Here is a 24,419-nt window from a genome sequence, read left to right as displayed (position 1 = left end):
TGAAGGTGGTTGGGCCTAGGACACTGCCCTGAAGAACTCCTGCAGCGATGTCCTGGGGCTGAGACGATTGACATCCAACTACTGCTGGGAGGATTCTGACACTCCTTCCCACCCAGACATTTATTTAAGATTATTGCTGGTGCTGTGATTTCGTGGCTTGGTGGTGTCAATGGCCGTCAATCAGCCATGCTTCAGATCAGCCATGATCTTGTTGAATGGCGGAGCAGGCTCGAGAGGCTAGATGGCCTACTCCTGTTCCTAATTCTTATGTTCTTATGTTCAATGGGAGTGGAATGAAGGGAGCTCTTCCTTACCATGCAAACATTTAGTGGGGTCAGCTAGGGGGGTCTGGGGCTGGTGCAGCTTGACACATTTGCCACGCTGTGCTGCTCTACAGATTTTCAGGCGCCTTTGTGCTATCATTGTGGTTTAACACCTATTCCTGGTGCTCCACGCATGTACTGATTTAATGCTGTGTGCATTGGTGAAATAATTTTTTGCGGGTCACCACAGATTTCCTAACATTTCAGTATCCGGGGCTGACAAACAGCGATTGAAGTCACGGCATCAGGAATAATCGGAAATATAATAATGTTATCTTAAAATGAAAAAACAAAGAAACCTTTTGCATTCTTGGGTTGTTCAGAAGTACTTCCGAGTCTATGAATTACGTTATACGTTTAGTCACGGTTGTTATGCAGGCAAATGCGGCAGCATTAATGAATGTGTGGACAGTATAATAATATGGGATATGGTTGGACACCAAAACTAGAAAATTGCTAAGATGATTCTTTAACGGGCTCGTAAATTCTTATTAAAACAAACACAATAAAATTTGTGTAAAACCCGTGAAGCATCAAATATTTGTGTAAATTGAACTAAGCCACTTACAAAGTGAAAGGCAACAGCACTTAAAGGTGCTCTCGATGTACAAAGAAGCATTTGTCATTTAACTTCCCTATCAGATTCTTCCTTTAGGACCTACTTTTCGCTTGTAGAAGGAAAGCGGCTAGAAGAAACCAATTTCATTACGGAGGCACCATCTAACAAGTGACGCGATGATGCATTTTGATATGATTTGTTATCGTAATATTGAATTTAAGCCAAAAAAACATCTGTACACAGTGCCCCTTTAAGAAAATTGCATTTAATGACAATACTGACTCAAGTGAAATACGGTGCAAGTCCGAGGCTGGGCTTCCCATTCAGTACCCTGGAATCTCAACATCTGTAGGAACCTTTTGCACTGTACTGGAATGACCTCATGGGCCCCGAAACTCGTTGATCCCTGGTCCATTGCCAGAAGTGCGGCAGGGCAGGGTGGGACCTCCAGCTGGCATTCTGCCTTGGGATGACCACATCCCAAGTGCCAGGGACAGATGTGGGGAGCTGTGTAGTTTATGGCACTTTGTGGTCGTCCATCCCATGTCGGGGGAAGGAGCAGAGAACTTTGACGCGACTCATTGGCACTCCACAGTGGGGAGGGTGGCGTGTCATTTTGACAGAAGTTGTTCCCCCCAAATCCCAATGCAGCTATTTCAGTGTTACTGGTTCCTGGGATCAATTGCCACGAGGAAATCCACATTAGGCCCTCCCACTTCTATATTTGTCTATTAAGAACATAAGAAATAGGAACAGGAGTAGACCATTCGGCCCCTCGAGCCTGCTCCACCATTCAATGAGATCATGGCTGATCTTATACCTCAACTCCACTTTCCTGCACTATCCCTATAATCCTTTGCTTCCCTGAATATCCAAAAATCTAGCGATCACTGTCTCTGTCATTAGATGTACTATCTGTTGACCTCAAGGGAGGTGGAACTGGGGACATCATCCTAGCTGCCCTGGGATACTGCGTGCGGTTTTGGTTTCCATATTTACGAAAGGATATATTTGCTGTGGAGACAGTTCAGAGAAGGTTCACTAGGTTGATTCCGGGGATAAGGGGGTTGACTTATGAGGAAAGATTGAGTAGGTTGGCCTCTACTCATTGGGATTCAGAAGAATGAGGTGATCTTATCAAAACGTATAAGATTATGAGGGGGCTTGACAAGGTGGATGCAGAGAGGATGTTTCCACTGGTGGGGGAGATTAGAACTAGAGGTCATGATCTTAGAATAAGGGGCTGCCCATTTAGAACTGAGGTGAGGAGAAATTTATTCTCTCAGAGGGTTGTAAATCTGTGGAATTCGTTGCCTCAGAGAGCTGTGGAAGCTGGGTCATTGAATATATTTAATACAGAAATAGACAGTTTCTTAAATGGTAAGTGGGTAAAGGGTTATGGGGAGCGGACAGGGAAATGGAGCTGAGTCCATGATCAGATCAACCATGATCTTATTGAATTGCGGAGCAGGCTCGAGGAGCCTTATGGCCTACTCCTGCTCCTATTTCTTATGTTCTTATGTTCTTTGACTGATGTCCGATGCCCTCTTCCAAATTCTTGGTAGTGGATGGAACTGGTTCCCACCGCAAATCCCTGTACATTCAGGCACTTTCTTCCCAGGGCCAGCAATTGGAACTCATCATTTGCACAACTGTACTTGAGTTTTTGGGGGAATTTAATTATGAAGCATATTACAGCACAGAAACAGGCCATTCAGCCCCACAGGTCTATTCCGGTGTCTATGCTCCACACTAGCCTCCTCTTACCTTACTTCATCTAACCTCATGAACATTTCCTTCTATTCCTTTATCCATCATGTATTTAGCTAGCTTCCTCTTAAATGCATCTATGCTATTTGCCTCAACCACTCCTTGTGGTACTGAGTTCTACATTCTCACCACTCTTTGGGTTAAAAAGTTTCTTCTGAATTCCCTGTTGGATTTCTTGGTGACTATCATATATTGATGGCCTCTAGTTATGCTCTTCCACACAAGTGGAAACATTCTCTCCGTATCCACTCTATTAAAACCTTTCATAATTTTAAAGACCTCTATTAGGTCACCCTCAGCCTTCTCTTTTCAAGAGAAAAGGAGCCCCAGACAGTTCAGTCTTTCCTGGCCATTGTAATCTCTCAGTTGTGGAATCCTACTGTCTGGATTGATTCCCAGGTTAACTTACTTTTATCCTTTACAAGCGTCAGTGTGATGAAATTGTCATCCTTCTGGAAACAAAGCTGGATTCACGAAGACAAGGGGCAATGACTGAGAGAACGGAGCAGAATTTAACCGAGGGGCTAAAATCAGGTGACTTTCCGGCCACTGTCATTCCATTCACGCCCGACGGCATTTTATCTTCATCGATTTTCAAGTCGCTCGAGGCTCCAGCTACAGGTGGGGGGCTTAATTGAGGTGTAAAAGTTGCAACTCAATGATGCCATCCACACCACGATGCTATTGTTACTGGAACTCGGGGGAGGCCCGCCGGGTAACAAACCCATCAGAGGAACCTGGCGGGAAGCAGCAGCATAGCCAGAAGAGGTTCGGGTTTTTCATCTGCGGAAGAATTCCTTGGTGGCCCAGGGCAGCAGGGGAGCTCTTCTGGGCCCCACATGGAGTCCTTGGGCCTACTCTGCCACAGTCTTTCCTCTCCCTCCCCCAACTGGTGTCGGTTCTGTAACTCACCCCACACCCTCCCAGCACTTAGCTTATGCTGCTCCTCTGGGTCCCTTGGCTCCCACCACAATTCCCTCTCCCACACGCCACCCCGACGTCACTCCCGTCAGTTTTGGGCGGGAGATGGTGCTGAACTATTTAACTGCTGAGGAAGCTTCTTTTAAGGTCCCATTCTGTTTAAATAACGGAGTGATATTGCATTATTGGTCACTTGCATGACTCTTTAATGGCCTAAAATTCCCCGTGCTTATTCCAGTGATTTTGTTCTTATAAATCTATATTTTTTGAATTAGTAATGTTTTTTTTACCTCAGAAAGTGACCATCTAATTTTTCTGCTCTTACACTATTGTTTTATTGCCAATGGAACTTCAAAAAAAATTTGGCTGCAGAGAATTAACCCCGCATTAATTTACCAGGCTACTACAAATACAAGATAGGTTCAAATGTGCTCATTCCTCAGCAACCTCCCAATTAATTCCCATCATTTCTCTCCCGCCCACCAGTCTGTGTAAATGAAGGTTACCTGAGGTCGGCCAACAATTTGGTGTAAAATTCCCAAGGTCTGCCAAGAGCTGGCAGGCGATTCTCACCTGTGGTAAATGAGGACATTTATTCCTGCCAGGCATTTGACAAGGTTTTCCACTGGGCGCCGGCTGGATGTTAAAGAGCATCTGAAGAGCAGCCTGCGCCGTTTGGGCTTTCGCCAGCTTCTTGCTGCGTCCCGAGCCTTCAAACGTTCTCTCATCAACCCTCACAGCCATCACAAAGCTCTTGGCACGCTTCTCAACGGTCTCCGAGAGGCACACGTACCTCAGGCCCGGGCGCAGCTCATTTAACATCTCCACTGGGTTCTTCCTGCTGGCGGCTGGCAATGGCGTCTTGTGGTGGCTTTGTTTGGCGCGGACCATTAAATCCAGCGTGTGGCAGAGTAACCGTCCGTGCCGGCAGCCGCCGTAGAGCAGCTCAGTGTCGGCGGGGCCACGGCAGGGCAGGCCGCCATTTGGAGCCGACGGCTCGAACTCTTTAAACAGTGTGTTGGGGAAGTCGGCCTGGTCAGACGTGAAGTCTGCGGCGGGGTTCACGCAGTGGCCCATGGCCAGGTGGGCCTGCGAGGCGTTTGGGAACTGCACGAAAGACTGCAGGGCCATCTCGGCAGCCCTCATCTTGGCCTTCTTCTTGGTGGGCCCCGTGCCTTCGAAGAGCAAACCGTTCACCTCGACCGCAATGGCGAAAACGGGTGCGTGCACGGGCCCAGTCTGCGAGACCATCCTGTACTGTAATCCCGGCTTCAGTTCGTTCAGCTGCACTAGGGCGTTCTTTGGCGTCACCGACCACGACAGTTTCTTGCATTTCAGCTGCACCTTTGGGTGCATGTGTCCGTTGTTCCCTTCCTCCAGAGGCCTTTTCCTTTTCAGGCCAGGTGCTCCGCTTCGGGCGACATCCGAACAGCGGAAGACCCGCCGGTCACTTGACGTTCGAGTGTGATCCTCCAAAGATAAATTGCCCACATTGCGGTTCTCCTTCACCTCTACACTGCTGGTGCCTGTTAAAACACAAGAAGATGGTACAGTTACTGTGCGATCAACCCCCAATACAACCTCACAACGCACTCCCTCTCACCCCTCCACCACCTGAGATGCCTGCGTCCTCTAATTCTGCCCTCTTGAGCATCCCTGAATATATTCACTCAACCATCGGTGACCGTGCCTTCAGCTGCCTGGGTGCTAAGCTCTGGAACTCCCTCCCTAAACCTCTCTGCCTCTCTACCTCTCTTTTTTCCTTTAAGACGCTCCTTAAAACTTACCTCTTTGCCCAAGCTTTTGGTCATTTGCCATCATTTTTTATGTGGCTCGATGTCAAATTTTTTTCTTATAACACTCCTGTGAAGCACTTGGGATGTTTTACTACATTAGAGGATTGGCTAACTAACAGAAAACAAAGAGTTGGGATAAATGGGTCATTCTCTGGTTGGCAATCAGTAACTAGTGGGGTGCCGCAGGGATCAGTGCTGGGACCCCAACTAGTTACAATCTATATTAACGACTTGGAAGAAGGGACTGAGTGTAACATAGCCAAGTTTGCTGACGATACAAAGATGGAATGAAAAGCAATGTGTGAGGCGGACACAAAAAATATGCAAAAGGACATAGACAGGTTAAGTGAGTGAGCAAAAATTTGGCAGATGGAGTATAATGTTGGAAAGTGTGAGGTCATGCACTTCGGCAGAAAAAAATCAAAGAGCAAGTTATTATTTAAATGGAGAAAGATTGCAAAGTGCTGCAGTACAGCGGGACCTGGGGGTACTTGTGCATGAAACACAAAAGGATAGTATGCAGTACAGCAAGTGATCAGGAAGGGCAATGAAAAAGACAGAAATAGACAGTTTCTTAACAATAAGGGGGTAAGGGGTTATGGGGAGCGGGCGGGAAAGTGGAGTTGAGTCCATGATCAGATCAGCCATGATCTTATTGAATGGCAGAGCAGGCTCGAGGGGCCATATGGCCGACTCCTGTTCCTATTTCTTATGTCCTTATGTTAAAGACGCTATATAAATACAAGTTGTTGTTATTTCAACCTCCTTTTAATCTTGCCACTAAAGTAGGTTTCAGAGAAGAAATCTTGCAGTGCATGGTTTCACAGCATCAGCAGCCCTCGGGTGTTAATGAGATGTGACAAATTCACAGGTCTCCAGTCGATATACTCACGGGTTCAGTGCCACTGGTTATTGCTTTAAGCAGACGCTATATCCTTGATGATCTGGTGCACATCTTTACTACCCAATATGTAGCTGAATGATAACATGACCCGGGGATTGTAACCATAGACCTCTTGTTTGATTGTGGGGAGGAGGGGTAGGGGGGAGGGAGGGGATTGTTCTATGAGGAGAGATTGATTCGGCTAGGCCTATATTCTCTCGAGTTTAGAAGAATGAGAGTGATCTCATTCAAACATACAAAATTCTTATAGGGCTTGTCAGAGTAGATGCAGGAAGCCTGATTCCTCTGGTTGGGGAGTCTCGAACCAGGGGTCACAATCTCAGAATAAGGGGTCTGCCATTTATGCCTGAGATGAGATGAGGAGAAATTTCTTCACTCAGATGGTGGTGAATCTTTGGAATTCTCTACCCCAAAGAGCTGTGGAAGCTCAGTCGTAGAGCATATTAAAAAAAAAGACTTGGATTTATATAGCGCCTTTCACGACCACCGGTCGTTTCAAAGCATTTTACAGCCAATGAAGTACTTTTGAAGTGTAATCACTGTTGTAATGTGGCAGCCAGTTTGCGCAGAGATTGACAGATTTTTGGATATTTAGGAAATCAAGGGATATGGGGACAATGCAGGAAAGTGGAGTTGAGGGCGAAGATCAGCCATGATCTTATTGAATGGCAGAGCAGGCTCGAGGGGCCAAATGGCCTATTCCTGCTCCTATTTCTTATGTTATTATGTTTTGTGTGCTATGATCTTGCACACGCTGCTCCATGCATTCGCCTATCTTTTTGGAAGGCAGAACGAAAAGCTCTCTGCTGATACAAGGCTAACTGCAAAACAAACCGGTTTATTTTCAATAAAAAAGTACACAACAACTTGCATTTATATAGTGCCTTTCACAGGAGCGTTATCAGAAAAATTGACACTGAGCCATAGATGGAGGTAATAGGACGAGATATACGGGCAAAGTTCAGTTCTCAGTGAGATACAGCAATTTTTTGCCAATTCTCACAACACAAGAAACATGCTCCTGTCCTGATTATGGACTAAGCCCACTCACAGGTTACTGGTCTCTGGGCTAACTGGCACCAACATTTTCTCTTACGAGCTGTTTGCCTTCATACCTCAGTCTGCAGTCTGATAGCCTCCCTCACTGACTACTGCCTCTGTGGCTATCTCAGACTCTTTCAGCTAGGCCCTCATTTTCAGCAGGCTATTCTGGCCTTGTACTTTCCTTTATTCTTATTCATAGAGAATTGGATATTGATGGGTATTTTTGTGACTGGACAGATGGACTGCAGAGTCCTCTTTGTCCTATTCTCTCTTGCGTTCCTGCTCCACGCTGGGACCAGTGCAACAGAGATCACAATCCTATCCTCATTCTTTTGTATTTTCAAAGGCATTTCGGGATCCTAGAAGAAATGGTGACATTGTAAAGAACCTTTTCTGTGGTGAATTAGTGGCCTGTAGAAGTATAACCTGGGGCTCTTCAAACACTTGAAGGAAATGGACGTGCAGTGCATTAACATAGTTAATGCATTGGAGCACAGTCTGGAATACTGTCAAAACAGATGGGATGAAAATCCCCTCTCTTATGCTGGCTGTAAGGGTCACATGTGAATAAGCCTGGGCAGCTTCAGTCTGACCCCTGTTAGGTGCCACAACATGTATTTCAGTACATATCGGTACTAAATTGGCAATCTCACTCAGAATAAATGGAATGTTAAGTGGTAAAGTTCAGACTGAGAAAGGAGGGATAGCTTTTTCTGAGATTGGGATGAAGGTGCCTAGTTAGTGCAGCGTAGAGAGAGTTTTAACTATCATCTGGCACATGTTATACCTGAACTGGGAGCGTTTGATGCTGACTCTAAATGTCAAAATGTTCCATTTCAGTGTTTAAGTCTGAATACAATTTAACTGAAAATTGAAAAATAAAACTTGCATTTATATAGTGCCTTTCACAACAACCAGATGTCTCAAAGTGCTTTACCGCCAATGAAGTACTTTTTGAAGTGTAGTCACTGTTGTATTGTAGGAAACGCAGCAGCTAATTTTCACACAGCAAGCTCCCACAAACAGCAATGTGAGAATGACCAGATAATTTGTTTTTGTTAGTGATGTTGATTGAGGGATAAATACTGACCACGACACCAGGGAATAACTCCCCTGCTCTTTGAAATAGTGCCTTGGGATCTTTTATGTCCACCTGAGAGTGGACGCAGCCTCGGTTTAATGTCTCATCCTGAAGAGGGCACCTCCGACAGGGCAGCACTCCCTCAGCGCTGCACTGAAGTGTCTTCCTTTGATTGCTCAAGTCTCTGGAGTGGGACTTCAACGCACAACCTTCTGACTTAGAGGTGAGGGTGCTACCCACTGAGCCACTGACTGACACTGAACGTGTCTACAAACTATGTTCAGTGTTTGAGCCAATGAGGTTCAGCACACGGCGTTTGCATTGATTAGAAGAGTCAAGTGCAATCCGCTCCCAGAATTTTGCTGCAGTGATGTCACATTCACTACCAGAGGAAGCACATGTCACAACAGCTGGTAAATCTGCTTCAGCTCAATGATTTTAATCTATTTTGACATTTGTTCCTGAGAATCTGCGTAACCTAATTACATTTTACTTTTTAGTGTTGATGTCAGCATTAACTTTCACTTCAAGTATCTGCTTGCTTCATTGGTCACTGGTGCTGCTCTGGGGAAGGCTGACTTAAACATAGAAACATAGAAAATAGGAGCAGTAGTAGACCATTCGGCCCTTCGAGCCTGCATCGCCATTCAATATGATCATGGCTGATCCTCTATCTCAACACCATATTCCCACTTTCTCCTCATACCCCTTGATGCCCTTTGAGTCTAGAAATCTATCTATCTCCTTCTTAAATATATTCAGTGCCTTGGCCTCCACAGCCTTCTGTAAGGGGGTGGTCACTATGAGGGGGTCAGGTACCCTTCTGACCAACTTGAGTGGTTCAAATCGCTCCTACTCCCTTGGGTTCTAGACTCTGGATTTATTTGGGGGGTGTGACAAAGTGCAAAGGACACTGGTTTGATGCAAAAGAACTTTGATTTTATTACAGTCAAGAAATTACAAACTTAGAATTAATCTAATAAGGAAGTACAATGTCAAAACTTATTCAAACTTATTAAAGAACAATACCTTAAACACTCAGAGGGGGTTACAATAGCTTATAATGACTCTAATAGAGAACAACACATTACATTCAAAGGGGGGTTACAGTGAATTACACCTCCACCTCTCAATACCTAATCCTAGCTAGGTTAGACGTCTTAGGATAAGGCGTAGGCCATTTAGGACTGAGATGAGGAGAAACTTCTTCACTCAGAGTTGTTAACTTGTGGAATTCCCTGCCGCAGAGAGTTGTTGATGCCAGTTCATTGGATATATTCAAGAGGGAGTTAGATATGGCCCTTACGGCTAAAGGGATCAAGGGGTGTGGAGAGAAAGCAGGAAAGGGGTACTGAGGGAATGATCAGCCATGATCTTATCGAATGGTGGGGCAGACTCGAAGGGCCGAATGGCCTACTCCTGCACCTATTTTCTATGTTTCTATGTTTTGACAGTTAACGGTAGATCGCGGTTTCAGGGTTCGCTGGATGTGGTAGGGTCTGCTTGCTATACCCCGAACGTCGGAGAAGACTTTCTGCTGCGCAATCTTCAGTTGGGTTGAGTCCACTGATGCATTAAGGTGCGTTTTGGATCTATGGGGTAAGTACCCGGTTTTCTTCATTAGAAATAGGTTTCTACAGTCTTTAGGTAATGTTTTCCCCGTTGGTAGGTCAGGATTAGATTGTAGAGTGGAAACTTTTTGATTCTTCGTTTTTTTCCCGTTGGAAGTTTTGTTTCGAGTTTGGTCGATCGCGGTGGTTTTCCGTTGATACCACGTTGGTTGTGGTCAGTTGCTGCCGCGATGGTGATGTTCTTCCTTCCTTCAGGACTTCAGGACTTCGAGGCTGGAGAGTTAGTTTACAACTGTCGCGTTGGTTTCTCTTCTTGTCTTGATGACACCAGCGTAGTGTGATAATAGTCTGTCATCTGAGGTGGTAGCAATCTTGTAGCTACTTAGCAACCCAACCTCTGTTGAAAACAGGGGGCCAGTTATACAGTTTGAGTGGTTCTAATCTTGACGCCAAATCTGTTCAGAGTTTTTTGTTTAAATTTGGCGGGCTTGGCTCTTCTTTGTAATATTTTGGCGGGCTGCTTAAAAGTTGATATGTTTTGGGTGGGTTGATGTTCAAAAACTGTTTCCTGATAGAAATATTAGCTTGGTAATTGCAATGTCCTTTTGTGTTTAGTTTTCGCATACAGGCTGGATTGGGCCTCTTTGTGATGCATATGCTGAAATGGTTTTCCAGTTTCAGTTGATGGTTAGCTATCTCTGGGTCATGTTGTAATGTTAATGTTTCTTGTGCAGAAGGATTCTCAAATACCCATTTCTCCAGACAGGTTATTTTAGTCCTCAACACCAAGGTAGTCTCACTGATCAGGTTGTCTCCTGTTAGTTCTTTAGGCCCGCCCACAGCCTTGAATTTATCTTTTAAAATCCAAAATTCGATTAAAGTTCGTAGTTTCTTCCAAAAGCATGTTAGGGTTCCAAACTTTTCGATAGATAGTCCCAAATTAAATTTCCTTTCAAATGAGCCCAAACACTGGGGGGGAATCTTGTGAAGTTTGCACGCCTTCACTTCCGTGGTAGAGAATTCCACAGGTTCACCACCCTCTGAGTGAAGAAATTTCTCCTCATCTAGTCCTAAATTTCCTACCCCATATCCTGAGACTGTGACCCTTTGTTCTAGACTTCCCAGCCAGGGGAAACATCCTCCCCGCATCCAGTCTATCCAACCCAGTCAGAATTTTATACATTTCAATGGGATCCCCTCTCATTCTTCTAAACTCCAGTGAATATAGGCCTAGTCAACCCAATCTCACCTCATTAGACAGTCCTGCCATCCCAGGAATCAAACTGCTGAACCTTTGTTGCACTCCCTCTATGGCAAGGATACCCTGCACACAATATTCCAGGTGTGGTCTCACCAAGGCCCTGTATGACTGCAGTAAGACATCCTTGCTCCTGTACTCAAATCCTCTTGCAATGAAGGCCAACATACCATTTGCCTTCCTAACTGCTTGCTACACCTGCATGTTTGCTTTCAATGACTGGTGTACAAGGACACCCAGGTACTTCTGTACATTGACACTTCCCAAGCTATCACCATTTAAATAATACTTGGTCTTTATGTTTTTCCTACCAAAGTGGATAACTTCACATTTATCCACGTTATACTGCATCTGCCATGTGTTTTCTCTCTGTCTTTGTAACAGTAATGTGGTACACTGAAAATAAAAGAAAATATACTCCCCAAAAAATTCAGAAGAATGTATTGTGAAAACTAATATAGATTATTTTCAGAATGTATAGAAGTATAGACAGTGATGTGCTCAAGGAGGGGGGAATAATATATTCACCCGATTGTCACGTTTCAGAATTTTTTGACTTTTTCCACAGGAGGAATTTTGAAATCAGAGCTACTGATAATGTTGGTTTTTCTTTTAAGGAAAGCAAATTCCCACAAGTGTAAGAAAGAAAAAAAGACTTGCATTTATGTAGTGCCTTTCACGATCACCGGATGCCCCAAAGCACTTTACAAAGTACTTTTTTGAAGTGTTGTCACTGTTGTAATGTCGCAGTTGACTCACAGTGCCCTGTATCTATTTGTGCGGTAACATAACCCACAGATATAACAGGAGCATCCTGTGTGATCGGGACTGAACGTGTCTTTTGCAATTGGATTTTTTCAATCTCTGCAAAGGCAGAGTTAATGCTTGATACAAATCATTAAGCACGGCAGCCAATTTGCGCACAGCAAGCTCCCACTAACAGCAATGTGATAATGACCAGACCTTAAAAAAGGTTAATATGCTAAATGGAAGTTGTCTCTCCCAGAAACTAAACAATATGCGATTTGCAAATTTGTCTAGTTAATTGAAAAACACACACATGTTTTGGAAAGCTCTTTGATCCCTGTCTGTTTGCAGACAAATGGGGAAATGAGAGATAAATAGAGAAATAAAAATCGGCTGTGAGGTTAGCTTTAAAACCGAGATCTGCAAATCCTTTGGGAAGGCTCAGAAAGTCAGAAATGCTGGAGGAAACAGTCAGATCTCTTGTTTAAGTCAAGTAAGATGGTGTGAGAAGGTGTGCTTTGCTCTTTATTTTGTATTATTGCATGAAAGTAAATTGCACTGATTGAAGAAAGTGTATCTGATCATCACTGTTCTTCTGTATCTTCCTTTGTCGTGACATTAAGTAGATTAATGATTTGTATTAAGCGTTAACTCTGCCTTTGCAGAGATTGAAAAAATCCACGTGCAAAAAACACGTTCAGTCCCGATCACATGGGATGCTCCTGTTACATCTGTGGGTTATGTTACGGCACAAATAGATACAGGGCACTGTGAGTCAACTGCTGTAAAAGTAAGATGCTCAGACTGCCTACAGGAGTGACTGATGCCACTGAACCAGAGACAGCATATCTATGGCAGATCCAAATTTGTAACACTGCATATAACATACCTTGACAAAATGTTCTGCACAGTGCATGCCACTGACAGTATTAGCAGCACAAAACAAAAATGCATTGTTCCAAAATTGCCATGAAAAATCTTTTTAAAATAGGACATCACTCATCACTGCCCCCATTTACTGTGCCACCCTGTGATTTTGTCTCGTTTCTAACCTACCTCCCTCATGCCTTTGTCAAGTTCATCTCGTTCATGAGACTCTCCTCCTGTTCCGTTGACCCCATTCCCATGAAACTGCTGAACACCCAACTTCCCTCCCTGGCCCCTGTGCTACCTGTAAATGGTTCCCTCTCCTCAGGTACTGCCCCCCTCCCTTACTAAACCTCAGTCATCATCCCTCTTCAAAAAAGCACCCACAAACTCTTTGGTCTTGCAAACTACTGCCCCGTGTCTGCCCCCACCCCTTCCCCCCGCCCCCCTCAGAGCCTGTTTCTTTCTTTCTATTTTTCTCCTTGTCTCCAATGGCAGTTGGTCATAATCCCATCAATCACACCCTCTCTTGACTAATGTTTTTCTAACTCCTGGCATTACGATTTGAATTTGGCCCATCATCCCTTTTGCCTCTCCAATCTCTCCTGTCTTCCAACCTATCGCAGACCTTCCCTTTTGTTCTTTCTTCCCCTCCCCCTTTCAGTGCTTGTTAAGAATCTGTTCTTTCCGAACACACTCCAGTTCTGAGGAAGGGTCGTCGACCTGAAACGTTAACACTGCTTCCTCTCCACAAATGCTGCCTGACCTGCTGAGATTTCCATCATTTTCTGTTTTTGTTCCAGATTCCAACATCTGCAGTATTTTGCTTTTGTACTGCCCCATTTGATGCTGCCTTTCCTCCCCAAAGTCCTTGCAAGTGTTGCCACTTCTCAAATTTGTGCCCAACTTTCTCGCGACGCTATGTTTGAATCTCACCGATCAGGGTTCCACCCCTGCCACAGCATCAAAGTGGCTCTAGTTAAAGTCACAAATGTGACTGTGACCATTGTGCATTAACCTACCTTGACCTCTCTGCAGACTTTGACACGTCAACCTCCTCCAACATCCCTGCTACGCTGTCCAGCTCAGTGTAACTGTCTCGCTTGGTTCCTCGCTTGCCTATCTCATTACAGCCAGAAGATCACATGTGGTTTCTCTTCCTAACTCCACACCATTACCTCTGGAGGTCCTCAAGGATTTATCCTTGGCCCTCTCCCTCTCCCTTGAATACATGCTGCCCCTTGGTGACATAATCTGAAGGGATGGGGTTAGTTCCCATGTGTACACTTATGACGCCCAGTTCTACCTCTCCATTTCCACTGCCTCTATCAGGCTACTTGTCCAACATCCAGTTTTGGATGAGCCACAATTTCCTCGAGTTAAATATTAGGAAGTCCAAAGCCCTGGTCTCCGAACGCTTGCCACCAGTTCAATGTCAACATTCTATTTGATTCTTTATTATAGTCCCTCCATTTCAAACACTGCCCATTTCCACCTCTGTGCATTGTCCAACTCCACCCCTACCTCAGCCCATCTGCTGCTGAAACGCTTGTCCTTTGTCACTTCCAGACTCAACTATTCTAATGGTTTCCTGGCCAGCCCCCCATTCATCAATTTATCTAAAACTCTGCTGCCCATATCATGACCAAAACCAAGTCTCGCTCTCCTATCAGCCCTGTCCTTGCTGACCCACATTGGCTCCTGGTCCCCCAACACCTCCAATTTACAATTCTCATCTAGATTCCTTCACAGTGTCGCTGCTTCCTGTAACTTCCTCCAGTCCCTCTCCCCCGAACCGAACACTCATTTCCTTCAACTCTGGTCTCTTGTGCATCTCCCTTCCCTTCACCCCATCATTGACAGCCATGCTTTTAGTCGTCTAGGCCCTCACATTCTTGAATTTCTTGCCCCTCATCCTTTCCCCTCCTATTTTAAGACCCTCCTTAAAATCCATCTCTTTGATCAAGCTTTTGGTCACCCCCTCCTAAATTGTCTTTCTTTGTCTCCGTGTTCATTTATTTCCGATTATGCCACTGTGAAGCATCTTCGGATGTTTTCCTACGTTAGAGGTAGTAAACAAATTCACATTGTTATTATCAATGCTTGTTATCTGAGATGAGTGTAAAGTAGCAGACTCCCTCATGATAAAAACATTCTCTCCCTTACTAATATGTTTTCTTTGGAGCAAAGGAGGCTGAGGGGAGACCTAATTTAGGTGCATAAAATTATGAGGGGCCTAAATAGAGTGGTTATGAAGGACCTATTCCCCTTGGAGCGTGGGCAGGAGAGGCGGCAAGCAGCAGAGGAGCGGCGAGGTCGGCACGAAGGAGCGCCGATCAGGGCGCAGGAGAGGCATGAGTTCGGGGCCCAGAAGAGCCGAGGGACCAGGGGCAGCACGAGCCAGCCCACACTGCGATATGTGTGCGTACTAGATCCGCGACCAGAGCTGGTCGCCAGTCATCTTGGTTAATCCTTGCCACTGGATCAAGACCTTGCTCTGTCAAGCCCGTGTGGTGGCTGGTGTGCAACGGCCACCCCACGTTAAAAAAATCCACGCATACGCATCTTCCACCCTTCAATATGTAGTTCGGGACCTGGAATGTCAGGTTCTTCAATGAAACGCTTGTGAACTCATCCCTATTTGGTGTGAAAGAAAGTCATCCTCGATAAAAGGGACCGCCTAAGATTCCCCTTAGCTGGAAACTTACACTGTAATTGTTGCAAAGAGAGGAGGATGTACATCAATCGAGAACTTCATGCACCAAGTTATTTCCATATCCACTTTGAGGACAATGGATTTCAATTTTGTCAGGTATATATGCTTGGGTTTACTAGCCACCAGGTGGCGCTACTGTCGGAGGACATTGGGCTGTGCGCACATGTGTGCGGCCCAGGTATAAAAGGCTAGCCAGCGTGTAATGTAATCACTTTGGGCCCTAATAAAGTAGAGCCACGTTTGTACCTGTTCGGAGATTACGGTATTCAGTCTATTGAGTTGTTGCATACACAACAAATTGTAAGTTGAATACTCATGGTTTCCATGGGGTGTGGCTGAACATAAACTATCACTTTACTGCAAGAATGCAAATTGGATTCAATGTCATTTTACACGGCTTCATGCTGTTATGCATGCACTTACTGAGCACTGAAATGTGACAAATAAATTATTGGCTATCTGAAGGAACAAAAGGCCTTTAGATTTTATTAGGAATACTGACGCTTTTTGTAGAAAGTGATAGTTTGCTGACATTATTTTTAAGCAGCAAATTTAAGACACAAAAACAGACATTCTTTTCAATTTTATTACACTTAAGCCAGTGCAAAATAATATTTTGTGCTGGATACCATTTCAAATTTTGGTTTGCCACAAACACCGGATAAAGAAATGTTGTTGCTGATTCTTGCATCGGCAGTAATGGGCACAACTGTAACGCAGTTTTAGTGAGATTTAGGCTCCCTGTTTGACTTGTGCGAAATAAAAAATATACCGGCCTGGAAATTCGATTGTGCCTTAAAACAGATGCATGGAGGGCACGTCACAGGCCTGTTCACCTGGGCGCAGGGACAGGAGAAACTGGTGCTGGCAGCTCATTATAATGTGCACAGCTAGCGTGCTGCTTATTGACAGCGTAACTGATTTGGAGGGGGGGGGGGAGGCGATGCACGGGAAATTGGGTGTGTCTGACACCTCTTAAAAGCAGCCAACACATCTTAAAGGGGAGGTGCATTCTGGCCGCCGGGAGGAGGGAACGCTTGTAAAGAGGGAAATGAATGGCTGCGAGACCTGTGGATCGAGCCCCCAGGTTCTTCGCTGCCATTTTGGAGGCCTGGCTGAAAGATTTTTTTATTACTTTTGATTAAATTCTATGAGGGGGCAAAAAACGTATGGGTTAACTTTTGAACCAGGCGTTTTTATTACACAGTTATAACATTTGAAATTGTGCGCTGCGAGGGAACCATATTAAACCGTGGATTGCGCCAGAATGCATGTAATTCCTTTCCTCTTAAGACACGCTGCTTAGATAAAGACAATCCTGCAATATTATAATATGAAGATCATCTATACCCTAAAGAGGTCTTCAAAAATTAACTTCCAAGTGGTTTGTGATGGTGGCACAGAATCGCCGAGGCAACAGGGAACATTCATTTATCTTTTAATTAAACATTTAAAAGAGAATGCAATGAAAAACATTTCATTAGCTGAGTTTCCTCTGGTAAACCAAACGGATCATTCTTCATGCAAGAAACGGTTATTTTTAAATTCCCATGTGTTGATTACGCTGTCTAAGTATAATATTGGAAGATTCTCTCTATCACTGCACTGTGTTGCAAGAGAAAACAAATTCCACGTATCCTGTTGCGACCTACAGTTAAACAAAGTGCCTTCAATTTAAAATTCAACTTGGTTAAAAACAATACCCGTAAAGCTCAAACAAAAAATGACTAGAAATTTTTTGGTAGCTTCCTTTTCCCTCAGTCTTGATTATTGGGCTGAGATTTTATGTGGTTCAATCTACGGTCTTTTATGTTGGTAATGTACCTGCTGTTCCCTGCAGGAGTGACTATTTGTACTAAAATTCTTTTCTTTCTTCTGCACCTGCGCCCTCCGGACCCCGCCCCTGACACCTCCCGCCCGAAACTGAAACTGCAAGTGGGGCCCTGAACCAGATGTGGGGCCTCGCAATTGACCACATTGTCCTTGTCCGAGCCAGCTGCTGAGCCTCCGACCGAGCCGGGGAGAGAGAGATGTGGCGGGGAGAGAGGGGGTGATGTGCGTTGGGGAGAGAGGGGTGGCAGGGAGTAAGAGAAGCAATGGTGAGATCGGGCAGCGGCAAGAGGCGGGTGGCGGGGAGAGAGAGAAGCAGTGGAGAGATAGGGGCAGTGGGGAGAAGGGGGCGGCGTGGAGAGAGAGAAACGGTGGAGAGATAAACGGCGGGGTGAGAGGGGCGGCGGGCGACGGGGAGAGAAAGAGACGGCGGGGAGAGAGGGACGGTGGGGCGAGAGGGGCGACGGGCAGCAGGGAGAGAGGGGTGGCAGGGAGAGAGAGACTCATGAGGGGGGGAGGGGGAAGAGAAGAGAGAGGGGAGATAGGAAGCTCGGGGAAGATGGATCACGTTTCTTGGAAAGCTCGGTGCATCAGGGACATCGTCGGAGTGGATGAAATCTAGAAGTCACGACATTGTCACTCTTCACTTCATAAACAATAAACCTGTTAACAATCCGTGACCCACACAATGCCCCATCTATGGCAGGGGAGTTATGGTCAAACACTTGCGCTGGGGTAATGGACTTCAGCATAGGGAGGGATGCACTTGCGCTGGGATAAGGGACTTTGGCTGGAACTTGGTAGCTTTTGCTGGGTTGTTCGAGATCTGTCCTCTCTGGTTTCTGAAGTCAGAATGGATCGAATTACAATTTGCAAAGTCGGTCAGAACTTGAGCTGGGCAGTTCCAGTTACACATTCCAGAGAAACCTCAGGGTGTGGCTTATCCTCCAAGGGGACCAATCAGCAATAGGTCATGTGATAATGGAGAGCCAATCAGGGACACAGTGGCCATTTTATTAGTACAAATAAACGCTTCCTACCCTGCTTGATCAGACCAGAGGCAAGTGTGAGGGCATTCCACTCCAGTCGGCATTTTGTAAACGTGACAATGTTTCACATCAGCTTGAGCAGGAATATTTACACACCGGCCCTTACCAATCAGTGACTGACAAAATACAGCAGAAAGTAATACAGTGCAAGTGCGGCAAGGGCCACCTGCTAATATCACCAACAGTCATTTCTAGTCTGCTGTCTTGTCGACTCGCTCCCATCCCCAACTGTTGGGAGTGTATGATGTGGTTGTTTCATATCAGGTGGAACCTTCTCTGTATCCAAGCTCTTTCATAGCACTTTCCTGGGTACCGCTGTTAATGTCATTCTCTGATTATAATCACACTGTGACTCTTGTATATGAGTGATGCAGACAGCAGCACACCACATGGGCTAGAATTTCCCCTAGGATTGCCCATTTAATGTCCAGTTACCACCCAGTTACCATCTGTTTTGCTCAAAAATGTAAATTACCACCCTGTACCGCCCGTTTCACTTCCCGATTATCGCCGGTGGTAATTTCAGCCTAAGATTACAGCTGGCATTGCTACAAATCGCCTGCCCACATTTGCCGCCCAGAAATCGCCCAAAATTCCCCCCAGCGCTACCTTCCACCAAAAAGTATTTTTTAAGGCCCGTTACTGCCCGTTATCGCTCCGATCGCAACCGCCCATTTTTAAAGTACCTACCTGACTTGGACCTAGCATTATGCACGATTAAGTATTGCCAGCTGGGATTCAAACTTCATTCAGAGTGCTCACTCCATCCAGATCGTGAAGGTAGAAAAGATTCCATCAAGCAAATGTCGCTGGCCTGCTATGATTTTAGATTTCAGATACAGAGTAAAGCTCCCTCTACACTGTCCCATCAAACATTCCCAGGGCAGGTACAGCACGGGTTAGATACAGAGTAAAGCTCCCTCTACACTGTCCCATCGAACACTCCCAGGGCAGTACAGCACAGGTTAGATACAGAATAAAGCTTACTCTACACTGTCCCTTCAAACACTCCCAGGGCAGGTACAGCACGGGTTAGGTACAGAATAAAGCTCACTCTACACTGTCCCATCAAATACTGCCAGGGAAGGTACAGCATGGGTTAGATACAGAATAAGGCTCCCTTTAAACTTGGGCACCATAGGTCAAAGGCCAGTATCAAGCCCACTCCGCTATGAGCACTGAAACAACCTCGATTAATACCTCTCTCTCCTTCATGTCGGTACTGTTTTCATCCTTGGTCTTCTTCATCCTGAGGGGCAGCAGTCCCAGCACACTGTCAAGGCAGGTTTTGAGCAGATGGAACATGTTCACCTCGTTCAGAAGAGGATCCAGCTTCCTGCCGCCCAGGTGAAGGAGAATAGGTCGGACAGCCCTCGGATAGGGACCTCAACCAACCTCTGCAGCTTCAAGATGTCCAGTGCTGTCCTACTCTTCTCTGCGCATGCGCTAGGTCGCCCTTGATCCCGAAATCGCGGGAGAATGACCGCGCCTGCGCAGAGAAGATTTTCCGGACGTTTCTTGCAGTGGTTTGTCTTCACTTACTAAAGGTAAGGAGATTGCCGGGTTTCCTCCAGTTTTCCCGGCCGCTCCAGTGCAGTATCGCTAAGCTTCGCCACCACCAACATCGAGGACCCGAAAACTGCGGGAGCGCGCACCAGCGGTATTCCGGCGGTTAAAAAGACACAGCCGCCGGAATATCGCTAAGGATCCGGCGCCAGCGATCGGAGGGGAAATTCTAGCCCCTTGGATCTACAATCCACACAGAGCATTTGGACTCGAGGGATTGAAACCAGAAGGCCAGATACTTCCCTTACCCTCTCTCAAGCTTTGAAGAATTGTTTGTAGACGGTTGGTTGCGGGGGGGGGGGGGGGTGGGGGGGCAGGTGACAAAATAAGATTATGCCCAGGATTTCTTACAACTTAAAATCTGCAGGCAAGGCTAAATGAATATTTTAAGAGTACCCCGGATAGGTTTAAATTACAGCTACCATATGATCACAATTATCATCTCGCAGTCATCTCGCAAAATAGATTTGCTGCCATCCAGAATACCACAAAGCTCGTGCCTGCTGGTAGCAATGATTTAGAAGAGGTTCACTGTTTCTTTACCGCTGCATTTTTATTTAAGTAAAACAGAATGGATAAATTGATGATTTTGCTTGTACCTTTTTGCTGTGGAGATACACAACGGACTTTGTCTCTGGGGCTTGTAGCTTTTATGGTTCAAACTGAGTTTATATCCAAGCCTGTGACTCCTATACATTTACAAATATACTATTTGATATTAAAGGAACTATTGTGGTGAAGTTTTTCCCGCTAATTTTACTGCAAAAGATACGTGAGTGCAAAGAGGGATACTCTGCTTTTACTCCCACTGACCTTTTCAACACAGTTTGAATTGAACCCCGTACATGTGCCAATTTGGATATTACATTTCCACCATGCTTCTGTGAAATAACTTTTTGCTTTTTTATCTTGCTATCTTCTCTCTACTCACCTATGGATGTTGATTCATACTGGAGTACATCATCATCATAGGCAGTCCCTCGGAATTGAGGAAGCCTTGCTTCCACTCCTGAAGTGAGTTCTTTGGTGGCTGAACAGTCCAATACGAGAGCCACAGACTCTGTCACAGGTGGGACAGATGGTTGTTGAGGGAAGGGGTGGGTGGGGCTGGTTCGCCACATGCTCTTTCCGCTGTCTACTCTTGATTTCTGCATGCTCTCGGCGTTGAGACTCGAGGTGCTCTTCCTACTTCCTCCACTTAGGGTGGTCTTGGGCCAGGGACTCCCAGGTGTCAGTGGGGATGTTGCACTTTATCAGGGAGGCTTTGAGGGTATCCTTGTAGTGTTTCCGCTGTCCACCTTTGGCTCGTTTGCCGTGAAGGAGCTCCGAGTAGAGCACTTACTTTGGGAGTCTCGTGTCTGGCACGTAGACTATGTGGCCTGCCCAGTGGAGCTGATCGAGTGTGGTCAGTGCTTCAATGCTGGGGATGTTAGCCTGAGTGAGGACGCTGATGTTGGTGTGTCTGTCCTCCCAGAGGATTTATAGGATCTTATTGAGACATTGCTGGTGATATTGCTCCAGCAACTTGAGGTGTCTACTGTACATGGTCCATGTCTCTGAGCCATACAGGAGGGCAGGTATTACTACAGCCCTGTAGACCATGAGCTTGCTGGTAGATTTGAGGGCCTGGTCTTCAAACACTCTCTTCCTCAGGCGACCGAAGGCTGCACTGGTGCACTGGAGGCGTTGTTAGATATCGTTGTCGATGCCTGCTCTTGTTAATAGAAGGCTCCCGAGATATGGGAAGTGGTCCACGGTGTCCAGGGCCGCGCTGTGGATCTTGATGACTGGGGGGCAGTGCTGTGCGGTGAGGACAAGCTGGTGGAGGACCTTTGTCTTACGGATGTTTAGCGTAAGGCCCATGCTTTCGTACGCCTCAGTAAATACATCGACTATGTCCTGGAGTGTGGCCGCTGTATGTGCGCAAACACAGGCGTCGTCCGCGTACTGTAGCTCGACGACAGATGTTGGGGTGGTCTTGCCATATACAATGCCATATACAACAACAACAACTTATCCAGTGGCTTTAATGTAGAAAAATGTCTTGAGGCATAATAAAAAAAAGAATGTCAAGCCAAAGAAGGAGATATTAGAAACATAGAAAATAGGTGCAGGAGTAGGCCATTCGGCCCTTCGAGCCTGCACCACCATTCAATGAGTTCAAGGCTGAACATGCAATTTCAGTACCCCAAAGAGGGATGATCAAAGGCTTGGTCAAAGAAGTGGGTTTTAAGGAGGAGGGCGAGTTTTATAGGAGGAGAAGCAGAGGGGTTTAGGGAGGGAAATTCAGAGCATGCTTTTTATGCACCAATGGTGGAGCAAAGGGGGAGGGGATGCATAAGAAGCTGGAATGAGGAATGGGGAGCTCGGGGGCTGCAGGAGACTACAGAAATAGGGGTTCCAGCAGCAGATGGGCTGACATAGAAATGTATGGAAATACACAGAAGTTACAACATGGGAACAAACCATTCGGCCCAACATATCCATGCCGACATTTAATCTACACATGAACTAGTAGTTCTAATCATATTTACCCACCCTGTTCCCATATCCCTTCAACCTTCATCCACCTATTTCATCTCATTTTGAATGTTGACATAGTTTCTACATCAACCACTGACCCTGGAAGTGAATTCCACAGCTTCACAACGCTCCGTGTGAAGAGGTTGCTCCTGTACTCTGCTCTAAATCTCTTACACTTAATCTCGTATTTTATAGCCCCTTGATCCCACAACTACTGAAGACAATCTACTTTTATCTATTCAGTCCAATTTTTGCATCGTTTGAAATACTTCTATCATATCACTCAGTGCTCCGCATTCTACTGACGAAAAAAGGCACAACTTTTAAAGTCTTTCATCATATTTGTATTGCCTCATACCAAGCAGCATCCTAATTGTAACATCGAGCTCCTCGGCTGGAGATCTGTAACCTGACCCTGGACACACTCAGCCATGACCAGGTCCTCAAGTGGAATTGCACGCTGTTCAATGAGAGCTGGAGGCAGGCATTGATCGCAGATGGCAGTAGAAATTTCCCATGTACGTTTTGAATGAACCCCCAGTTTAAGGTCTGTCTCGAGGAGATGGACAGCAACGATTATGGGACAGAGAAGGGCTGCAGATTCCTTGTGGCTCTTATCCAGAAGAATTGCAGGAGCAGTAGACCACTAGAGGGTGCTCTATATTACACTGATGAATCTGCTTTTCACTCTCTCCAAAGCCACGATATCCTCCCATAAGTGTGGAGCCCAATAATGCACACAGTATTCTAACTGAACTCTTATTAAGGGTTTATGTATAATCATCATTACCTCCTGGCTTTTATATTTAAGATAAAACTTAGAATCCCATTTGTTTTTTTTTACAGCTTTATGAATCTGAGGAGCACTGAGTGATATGATAGAAATATTTAAAACGATGCAAAAATTGGACTGAATAGATAAAAGTAGATTGTTTCCAGTAATTGAGGGATCAAGAAAGAGGGGTTATATGTTCCTTTAATGTCCCGTGAACCTGTATCCCAAACTGCCTCTGCTCTTCCACAGCACTGCTTCCATTCAGAGTATAATTACTGCTGGGTTTTTTTGCCAAAATGAATCGCCTTACACTTACTGATACTGAATTCCATCTGTTACTTTTCAGCCCATTCTTCCAACTTAGCAACCTCCCTTCGCAGCTTCCGTTGGTCTTCTACAGAATTAACCATGCCTCCTACTTTGGTAGTATTATGTCTGTACTGTACCTATGTATGACTCCACGAGGCAATGCGTTGTACTCAAACTTGGTCCTTTATTCGTAACTCCAGAGTGAGCCAGCCACATGGTGGCTCCCCTTTTTTTACAGCCCCCGCCACCAGGGCAGGAAATCCCGGTCTCCACCAGTTGCACCCTCTAGTGGTGCCAGCATGTATATGCACAGTGTAAACCTTATTGATAGTACATCAGGTAAACACGTCTCCATCTTATGCAACTGTACAGTAACTACACAGAGAGTATATCTATAGTCTGCATATATAAGATCACTCTGCCCCAAGTCCTTTGTGCCAATTACCTTTGCATTATGTGCTCTGGCTTAGCTCTCCCCAGACTTAAGTGCCAATAGCCCTTGAACCTGGGCTGTGCTTTGGTTTGGCTCTCTCCCTGTTAACCCCCAAGTCCTTTTGCCACAACGTTGGGTAGTGGTTACCAGTTTGGATGGTTCGATGATGCAGTGGAGGTTCCAGTGGGTTCTGGGTGTGATCCATATGTGTATCCATGGCTACATTCATCCATTTACCCCCCCCTCCCCGCCACATGGAGATCATGCAGCTGGCCCATTACATTAATATACAGGATCAGACACAGTGCAATTACAAAGAAAGGAAGAAAAAAAAAAAATTTTTTTTACAGTTTGTATCGTGACACCTTGGTTCAGTG

At 45.5% G+C, this 24,419-nt stretch overlaps 1 protein-coding gene across 1 annotated transcript in view; it reads right to left on the bottom strand.

Annotated features, from left to right (window-relative positions):
- Nucleotides 1-24,419, bottom strand: part of adarb2 (adenosine deaminase RNA specific B2 (inactive)) — an 832,900-nt gene that overhangs the window by 390,453 nt on the left and 418,028 nt on the right. The window contains exon 4 of the mRNA XM_070880093.1: nucleotides 4,147-5,099. Within this exon, the coding sequence (XP_070736194.1) occupies nucleotides 4,147-5,099 (953 nt within the window). The remainder of the gene's footprint in view (nucleotides 1-4,146; nucleotides 5,100-24,419) is intronic.

The sequence above is a fragment of the Pristiophorus japonicus genome, chromosome 5, assembly GCF_044704955.1.
Source record: "Pristiophorus japonicus isolate sPriJap1 chromosome 5, sPriJap1.hap1, whole genome shotgun sequence".
Lineage (NCBI taxonomy): Eukaryota > Metazoa > Chordata > Chondrichthyes > Pristiophoridae > Pristiophorus > Pristiophorus japonicus.
The sequence above is the reverse complement of the archived record's forward strand: the minus strand, read 5'-3'. Positions and strand labels throughout refer to the sequence as shown.